Source organism: Gallinula chloropus (genome assembly GCF_964237585.1).
Source record: "Gallinula chloropus genome assembly, chromosome: 20".
Taxonomy (NCBI): domain Eukaryota; kingdom Metazoa; phylum Chordata; class Aves; order Gruiformes; family Rallidae; genus Gallinula; species Gallinula chloropus.
In genome coordinates, this window is record NC_140105.1 from 8,005,821 (window position 1) to 8,015,927 (window position 10,107).

General features: G+C 46.6%; 1 protein-coding gene across 1 annotated transcript; it reads left to right on the forward strand.

Moving 5' to 3' along the window:
* Positions 1-2,737: 2,737 nt before the first annotated feature.
* Positions 2,738-4,027, forward strand: KCNJ16 (potassium inwardly rectifying channel subfamily J member 16; the record flags this gene model as incomplete). Its single annotated transcript, XM_084273617.1, has 1 exon — positions 2,738-4,027. The coding sequence occupies one exon, from the start codon at positions 2,738-2,740 to the stop codon at positions 4,025-4,027; it is 1,290 nt and encodes a 429-aa protein (XP_084129743.1).
* Positions 4,028-10,107: the final 6,080 nt, after the last annotated feature.

The following is a 10,107-nucleotide window of genomic DNA, read 5'->3' on the forward strand; positions in this document are numbered from 1 at the left end:
CAGAAGAACTTTTACCCAGTGAGGGTGAGGGAGCCCTGGGACAGGCTGCCCAGGGGAGTGTGGAGTCTCCTTCTCTGGAGATATTCCAGCCCTGTCTGGATGCCAACCTGTGCAATATGAGCTGGGGAGCTGCTTTGGCAGGGGGGTTGGACCCGATGAGCTCTCCAGGTCCCTTCCAACCCCTAAGATTCTGTGATTCTACTTTTGATTGTTTTGCAGAACCCAATCTAGCATCTTACTACACAATTTCATTTATACCAGTCAAAAACCCATCACAGACCTCCATGAGCATATATATATAAAAAAATATTACCATGACCTGTACTTAGGAGAGATCCTAAGTAGAGTCGGAGTTCCTAATGCAGCATGCCACACAACTGAAGTTGTCTCCTGTATGTCCAGGCTACCAGAAAGTCAGAGAGGACTTTGCCACATTGCTCTGTGTGTGATGGTTCACAATTCTTGCCAACACCAACAAAATCTAAAGGTGGTGCCAGCAAAACACCATTTTTGAAATACGACGATGCGCTGATGGCAACAGCAGAGTGGAATCGGCTCAGTAGCCTTTGATTCATGAACTGTTTAGTTCCTTTTAGAGTCCCAGGATGGTTTTGAGTATTTTCAAGGAACTTGAGTTTGAATCAGTCAATAAGAAAAACAGTAGAAGCCTAAGTATGTTTTTTGTTTAGGATTATATCAGCTCCTGATTACGATTTGCTTCACTTTCACACCTCACGTTATGAGGTTCTTAAAAAGAAAAAAAAACCCTCAATGGTTTCCAGGTTTTGTTTGTTGTTACATATGACTTATAAAATGTTAGGTCAAGAGTCTTCAATAGACTGGGCTACACTGTTTGTTTAAAGCTATGAGTAAAGCGAGTCATATGAATGTTTCCAAAGACTGTATTCCAAGAAGTATTTTTGGAAACATTAATGTTGTGTTTTTTAATGAGGGCCACATTCTGAGGCTACGACACCATATGTCACATTCATTTCTGTGCTGAAAAAAAAAAAGGAAAGAGAGAGAGAAAAGAAAAAAGAAATGGAAACTATGTTTGGCTTTTAAGTGTTTTTGGAATAGTGTCTATGCATGCTTGTCATTGTTCCTTGGATGGGAGAAGAGTTCTCAGTCTGTTAATCTAGTCCATCCAATATATATGACACTCTATGGGCCTGACTCTCTCCTGCCTTGAAGTGTGTGCAGTCATTTATACTCAGGAAAAGTGAATGAAGAGCTGAGGAAAAAGACTATGACTAGGAAAGTTTTGGGTTGTTTTTTTTTAAATTCATTTTCCATGAATAAGTTGGCTTCACTGTAAACCTACAGCTGAACTTTTGTCAGCTGAAACCCGCTTAAAAATGGGAAAAAGTCACTTTTCCATTGAAAACTTTAGATTTTTTGAAGAATAATGACAGTTTCTCCTCAAAAATATTATTTTTTGGGGGTGGGAGGGGCGGAATATCAGTTAGAAACATGACCTTTGGCAAAAATTTGGAGTCATTTTATCTGTGTAGCCTGTCACCTCTGACTTATCAGTGCCCAACGTGCTAGTGCTCAGGATATGGTAGAACGAGCTGGAGAGCTGCAGGAAAAGGCATTTGCCTTTGTCAGTGCTGAATCCTCCAAGTACTTCACAAGCATCATCCCATAACTGATTACTTCAGCCTTTCTTTTTTATGGATTCCACTTGATGAGGTCGCAGTTTCTAGCATCAGTTCTTCTTGTGAGTCACTAAACATATAGCCTAGCACTTTGTACCACAGAAGGTCATATGGTTGCAATCTCTGAAGACATCCATTTCTTCCTCTGATCTGACAGAGGAATCTCCTAATTCACATCACTTCCTAAATTTGTGTCATCCACAAATTCTATTAACATACTGCATGCTTGTTTCAAACTCATTAATAAAAATTGAAGTACTTTTTGGCAGCTGGGTTTGGGGGGTTTTTTGTTTGTTTTGTTTTAAGGAATGATTTGTGAGGGTTTCCAGGACCTCAGAGAGGTTCCTTTTTCATTTGAAATGTAAATACTTTTCTCTAAATTGAACAAATATGTCTCTATAGCACTAGCCTAGTAAAGTTCAGTTCCATGACCAGGTTTTTCTGGGCAAAACCAAAACACAAATAATGATGAATGATTGTGTGGTGGATACATTTTATGGTTAAAACACATTAGCACTGAACTTGCCTGCCCATGCTACTGAAGTCTTATGTCTAAATGAGGTTATTTTCCAAGGCGTTTCTTCTGATGGAGGGAAAAAACCAAACCTGCAACAAACAAATAATTAACTACCTCAATTATTTGGTTAACTTTCAGAGGGTTCATGCTGTTCTTGTGACTGTTCATGAGAGCACATCCTGATTTGAACCTTACTTCATGAGAACATTAGAAATGACACTCACAGTGGAGTCCTCACAAAGGGGTTTGATTTCTGTTCTCATCTGCATACCAAATTTTAGGATTGATACGGACATTTCTAACTGGTTGAAGTTGTAGCTGCCTCATATTTCCAGGCCTATGTTGTGTAATGAATGTCAGAGTCTGCACTCTTCAGAAAATTGCTCATGATGGCCACAGAGTGAATGTATTTAGATTTGGTGTTACAGAGTTCTGGCATAGGAAATTAAAACAAAAATAAACTTTTTTTCCTTTATTTCATAGATTTCCAATGAACAAAGAAAACAAATAGCTCCTGGGACCACAAGTGTGTTCTGTAAACTGATGCCACAAGGCAGATATGAGAAAGATGACTGAACAGAGTGGTTGCTATAGGCCTGTAAACATACAGGGAAATAAGATCAGTTACCAAGGCACTTGTCAAGAAAGCTCTGGAATGGGGATGAAAAGATTGCAGAAGCGATTTCTCCACAAGGATGGCAGCTGCAATGTGTACTTCAAACACATCTTTGGGGAATGGGAGAGCTACGTAGTGGACATATTTACCACACTGGTGGACATCAAGTGGCGCCATATGTTTGTGATATTCTCATTGTCCTATGTTCTTTCCTGGCTGTTCTTTGGACTTGTCTTCTGGCTGATAGCAATCCAACACGGAGATTTATTCAACGATGAAGAGATAATCCCCTGCGTTGCAAATGTACATAGCTTCACAGGAGCGTTCCTATTCTCCCTGGAAACCCAAACGACCATCGGTTACGGTTACCGCTGCGTCACCGAAGAGTGCTCCGTTGCGATCCTCATGGTTATCCTCCAGTCAGTGTTAAGCTGCATCATCGACACCTTCATAATCGGAGCAGCCTTGGCTAAGATGGCCACAGCTCGAAAAAGAGCCCAAACCATTCGTTTCAGCTACTACGCTGTGGTCGGCTTACGGGATGACAGATTTTGCCTCATGTGGCGCATCGGTGACTTCCGGCCAAATCACATGGTTGAGGGCTCGGTGCGAGCTCAGCTTCTGCGCTACAAGGAGGACAAGGAGGGCAGAATGACGATGGAATACAAGGACTTGAAGCTGCTGAATGACCAGATCATACTTGTTACACCAGTGACGGTCGTCCATGAAATTAACAGCGAGAGCCCCTTGTATGGTCTAGACAGGAAAGCTCTGGCCAAGGACAACTTTGAAATCTTGGTCACGTTTGTCTACACGGGTGATTCAACAGGAACTTCCCATCAGTCGAGAAGCTCATATGTCCCCAGAGAGATTCTCTGGGGCCACAGGTTTAACGACGTCTTACATGTAAAGAAAAAATACTACAAGGTGGATTGCTTACAGTTTGAGGAAACCACAGAAGTTTATGCTCCTCACTGCAGTGCCATGCAACTGGATCGGAAGGAGCAAGAGTGGAACCGAACAGAGAAGGCACGGGAAAAAGAAGCAGGGACATCAGCACTGGAGATCAAGTCATTTAGTACTAACCAGAAGTCATTTAGTGCAGTTGCCCTCATCACCAGCTGTGAAGATCCAGAAGACCCAGTGATAGCTGCCAATCAGCCTTCCGAAGAAGTTTCTTATCAGAAAGCAGCTGTGACCTTAAGCAGGCTATCAATAGAGTCCCAAATCTAGCTTTTCACTGCAATTACAATCACTTCCAACAAATTTTCCCAGCATAGCTTTTAGGATGTAAACAATGAAGTCATATGCACAAGTATTTGTAGTATAAACCTCGCTGACAGCATGCCTACATTGCAATGCAGTGCTGAGCTGCTAGAAGGAGCTTCTTCCTGGTTAGCTTGGGTATCAGTAACAGATTAGCATTGGCACAAGAAAACAGCTTCCATTTGGGTTGACTAGACAGCTACTGTACTTGAGCAAACTTATTGTAAACTTTATTACCCTGCAGGGACCAATGTTGGACATACCCAGAGACAGATAATGATCTAGGCAGGGAACAGAAACACTGCAATGTGCCCTCTAGGTCAGGTTATTTTTCAAAGCTGCCTAATTTATTTAAAAAGCCAGTTCAAAATCCCTCTAGGAGGGAAACTCTGGAATGCTCCCACCATGACAACAAACAACTACGCTTTCATTGCACCTCTCTAGCCCTCATCACAGGGTTACGCTGGTGAACGTATGGGGCTGCTCTTTGTAGGCGGGAGTGAACCGGCAAGAATAACTAAACCCAGTATTAGTGGGTAGCTTTGGAAACCTGCTTACACCCTGCCTAGCCTTGTGGGATCCACAGTGGGATCCTGGAGAGCTTTTCTCATTTCCTTGTCGTGAGCCATTCCCAGAACTGCCACTCCCTCGGCAGCCCGAGGTATGCGGTATGTCAGCTGGCTTGGGGCTGCCTCAAGATTTCCTGACGTGGCTCCGACGGCCAGGAGGGCTGGCCAGGAGGGCTGGCCAGACTGGCTCGTGTGCACTGTGCAGAAAGCAGAATGAGACCTCGAGTTTGAAGTCAAAATCAGCAAAAGGAGGTTGAGCCTCAGAGAGAAGATCATGTTGTTAGAGCGAGCTGTGCAATAGTTCCAGTCAAAACGTCTTTCATTTCACATTGTCAGCCTTGCTTTTCTTTTTAGTGGATTGTGCTTCTTTAAAAAGACAAAGATCAATCTGGAGACCAACCAGTGTGATTAATGAAATCATTTTGATTCATCTGAAACGACTGTGTAACCATGGTCCTTCCCAGAGAAGTTCAACGTACTCAGCTGTCAGCTCCATAGGGAAAAAAGGAAGATGTTCATGCCTTGAAGTGGTCTGTGACATGGAAGCCCCATGCTCTGTGCATCTCTGCAATTATTCAATAAGCAATATCTCATCTTGTTGGGTGTCCCACCCCTCCACTCCCCCCTCCCCTGGATGATTATGGTTAATTTGCATTGTGCTTAATTATCATGCTAACACAGAAACAATTATGTCTGAATTTGTGGCTGCCTAAAATGGGATTTATCTCACCTGACCTCAGCCATCAGGAAATGAAGTGTTTGCCTACTCCTTGAGGCTCGCCGTGGTGGAACTGCTCTCTGCCTTCCCAGGGGACTTCACCCCATCTCAGTCTGGCCTTTCAGGAAGCTGAAGGCAATAGGATGTATCTATCCTGGAAATGTTCATCCCTCTCCATTTTATTGTTGAAGGAGATGAGATGGCTCTTGTTGAAATGCTGGCTAACTTTAGGCTGCTAAAATTAGGTCTGACGAGTCATGCACATCATCCTGGCTAATTAAAAGTTTTCATGAGTTCATCACATTTAATGAAGAAAAATAGTAAGCTGACTATTTGTTTTTCCTGAAATTTATTGTAACATATCTTGCTTTTCTCTTCTGCTTGCACTTGTCTTTGGATGTCTGTGATCCCTTTAGGTAAAACCAAGCATATTAACAAGCCTGAGGGGAGGTGGTTATTCTGAAACTCATTAATTAGCCTATTTTATCTGCTGAATCATCAGTAGCATCCATCTATAACTGCAGTAGAACACATCTTACTGTATCCTGGATTTGAGCACTGGCAGGCAGTGGGGAAATAGTCTAAAAAAATGGAAAGGAATGTAGGAAAATGTATAAGAGTCTCAGTACTTCTGTGGCGTTGGAAAAAACCCACCATCCGGATCATATAAACCAGAATATAACTTTTGAGACATGTGAAGTAATCCTTCCACGCTACTCTGCCTTTGAAAGATCTTGGCTGGGTTGCTCTGTTTGATGTTGGGCACCCTGCTTTTGGAAAGACATGGAGCAAGTTGAAGAGCATCCGGAGATCTAGAAAACATGTCAGTGAGGAAGTAGGGAAATAGCTGAAGGTGTTTCAGTCCAAAAGGGGGTTAGGAAACAAAGAAACAGTTCTCAAACACAGAAATTGCAGTTCAGGAGAGAGGGATAAGCTGTTGCCTGTATCTGGTGGGTAGGACAGGAAAACGTGGGCTTAAATTGAAGCCAGAGGGATTGAAGTTAATTAGGAAACACTGTTATAAAGGCAGCCCCAACAGATGTGTTGTAACCTCTGTGGTGGTGGCTCTGGGGAGAAAGCAGCTGTCAGGAGTGACAGAGAGTAGTCAACCTTGCCTGGAACTTTCACCCCCATCTCTCTGTGATCCTACAGCTTTCAGACAGCGGGAACGTCTGACAAGAACCTGCTTCGCCAGCCACTTTCAGGTACCCACACACGTGGGAGTGTTTGTTTGGTTACACAGGTAGAGCTCCTCAGGGAGATGCGATACGACTGAGAGATGCAATCAGGATCCCCAAGACGTCTTCAGAAGCTGCGTATCCCAGGTGCTCTCTCTAAAAACAGATTCCCCTCTGACACTGGGAATCCCACCTGCCTTTCCCTCTCCCAGTTCCGCTCCTTGTGAGCCTCTTGCGGTGGAGAAAAGTCCTTTCCCCGGAATGATTTTCCTGTAAGTGAAAGTACCAGGAGCCTGATTCAGTTCTGTCCCATGCTTCTTGGTATAGATAGACATAAACACGTGGGCATGTACAGTAATGTATGCTTTGGCATGTAAGTCAACCGCTAACTGATGAGGGTCAGGAAGCAACTTCTCTCCTGAGCATGTTAATTCGTAACAGGCTACTATACAGTTACTTCTACTTTTATCTACAGCATCTGATACCAGCCAGTGCTGGAGACAGGATACTGGTTCAACCATTGGTCTCAACCAGTCTGGCTTTTTCTGGGTTTCTCTGTTTGATATTTTAATTTCATTTATCACAGCAATGTAAAACAGTGTATGGCAGAGCATGCATCGCGTTTTTATGAATAAAGACACAGAAATAAAGAACATGCCTCCACCATGCACCTTGTGAGAGCATATTTTACTTTTCCTCCCTTCAGACACAGCTTTAAGCTTCCACATCTCGTTCACTGAGAGGTCATGGAGAGACTTTAAAAGATGCCAAATCCCGAACAAACCCACAAAGTTATAAATACCTCCTGTGGAAGCTCCTTATCATGGACTCCATTTGTTTGGAGGAGTGAGGTGAACAAAGCCCTGCTCACAGGCTACACACACATGCTTTGGCATGGCAGTTGCACCCAGCGCTTGGCTACTGAGCCTGCAGCCTCCTTGCCCGATGAAGCATCTTTGATGGCACCAGATAGATCAGACAGGAGGGGACAGAGGTGTAGAAGGGATACACAACCACACAAAACGTGTGGGCTCCTTCCGTAACTATGTGTCCTGCTGTGCTCTCGGTGGAGCCGGTTCTTACATGCTCCTTGCCTAGGAGAGGATGTAGAAAAGACTCCTGCAGTACACTGGTGTACAGCAGCTTTGGGTAAGTAGGAGGGAGAATTTTCCTCAGCCATCTGCTCTTTCTAGATGAGGATGTTTCCCAAGGATTTCCATTTGGCTTCTATTTTTATTTTTTTTTTAAATTCATCCCCGTTGCAGAGCTGAGCAATGCAAAAGCCAGCGAGCCTCTCAGAAGCCCCACACGAGCAGTAACACATGCAGCCTCGGAGCAGGAACTCAGACCTCACCCTTGCGTCATCCCTAATGAACAGATCAAAGCGCCCACCAGTCCAACAGTAAGCGTCCGGGCATTCTGGGCTGCTCAGTGAGCTGGGAGCTGAAGTGGAACACCAGTACACTCCCGCTCTCCCCAAGCACTGCTCCTGCTCCTCGGGTCTCAGGCAGCAAGCCAGTACATTGGGTTGAGGTTCAGCAGCTTCTTCCCAGCCACCCAGAGACAGCAACCAGCATTTCTTTCTGCCTCAGCTGGAAGCTGCTCACCCCGTTCCCATCTTTTCCACAAAATTCACCAGATGAAGCAAACTTTAAACAACAAAGAGAAAATACAAACCACTTTGCATTGGACTCCTGTATCATGATTATAGCTGGATCTCAGTTATTTTCTCTTGGAAAGTAGCACTATTGTTCTGGGTCAAGATCAGTTTATGTCAGAGGGAATAGAAGAGATTATTATATAATTTATTTTTCCAGATTTGCCTACCACCGTTCATTAAGGCAGCTGGCATTTCCTTCCCCATTATCATGTATCATTTAGTGCATATTTTCTGTGAAGCTGATTTTCAGATGTGGGATGTAATATAAATCCCTTTGTTTACCCCGTGTGTCTCACACGCCGCGCAGGAGGTCTGACTCCAGCTGCCTGCCCAACTCGAAGCACTACGGCTCCAGTTACCCTCACCTCAGGAAACAACAGGTACCGGTCTGGGTATCGGAAGTGTTGGTGTGGGAAGAAAAAATCTGCTTGCAAGTTACTTTTAGCTCTTAAATCTTTGTTGGTTTTGAGCTGGGGACCTGCGAACAGAAAGAGCTGGGTGTCTCTGTGGCCTCAGAGGCCCATTTTGGGAAGCGTCTGATGATAAATTCACTTCCAAGGAGAAAAGAGGAAGCGTGAGAGAACTGACAGGAGAGTGAAACGAGGAGCAGCTACAGCAACACGGGGGCTACTTCCAGAATTTAAAGCTTCTCTTGGGGTCGTTCCCTGTGGCTGGGGAGATGATGGGGCAGCCGGAGAGATGTCAGACGGCACTGGATGATGCCGGCTAATTCCGTGTCGGTCTCCCCTTGCTCCCCAGGAGTCCGGGGTTCTGTGCAGCTCCGATATCACCACCCCTCCCTCGAAGTTCGCCCTCCACAACGCGAAGCTCCCTCCCTGCCGCTGTCCCGAACGCCCGGGCGCCTCCCGCACCTAAACTCCGTGTCCCCAAATTCCCTCTCTTTCCGGCCGGGCACCCACCCGACCTGGGCCCCTCTCGGCCGCGTACGGGCAGCAGCAGCGGGGCTTTGTTTCCCGGGCGCTGGCCGCCCCCCGCCCCGCCCGGCCCAGCCCGACCCGCGGCCGCCGCGCAGCCCCAGCCCCTCCCGCCGCCGCGGGAGGCCGGTACGGCCGGGCCGCGCCGCCGCGGGCACTTGGGCGCCACCTGGTGGCAGCCGGCGGAGCTCCCCGCAGCACCGCGCCCGCCCCCCCCCCAACACCCTCCCCTCGGCCCCTTCCCCGCCTGTCCCGGTCGGGGCCCGTCCCGCTCGGGTGGCTCCCCGAAGCGCCGGGAATTCGAAGGAGCGCCGTGCGCTGACCGCCGCTCCGGGGCTCTGTTTCTCGCGCTCCTTCGGGGTCGGGCTCGCAGCGAGCGTCGCACAGCGCCCGAGGATCAGAGGCGCTCGGGGGGGACTTGGAGTGCTGTCCCGGGACGTGGAGTCCCCGGCCGCTCTGGGGTGCCCAGAGGACGGCGGTGTCATGAGTGCAGCCAAAGGGGAGAACCCGGGATGTTGCCCGACCATCCCGGGCAGCCGTGGGACCGGGGTGAGGGTGAAGGTGTTCTCTGGGTGCCTTCACAAGCTCCCTGCGACAAACAGAGCTCAGAAAGAAACTGATTTCTGGTACAGAAACTGATTTGACACGTGCTCCGTCCAGCTGATTTATTCTATATCGTTCCTCTTTATATATAGAAGCGAGAGCTGAGAGGTTGCTGGGTTTGCCAGCTTAGGTATATATAGCCGGCCGAACCTGGCTACGCTCCACCAGGAACTTTTCAAATAGGGCAATGATCTATTTGTGGCCAAAGGTTCTTACTTTGAGAGGTATCGGTGACAAGGAGCAAAAAGCTCCCTTGTTTGTTTGGACCGGGGGACGTGTGTGCGTGTAGAAAGGCAACGCTAACGTTTATTATGTAAAACTACACACAGAAGGGCTCCAAAATAGAAATGCCTTAATAATTATCTCATATTCAGTGCCATGTCC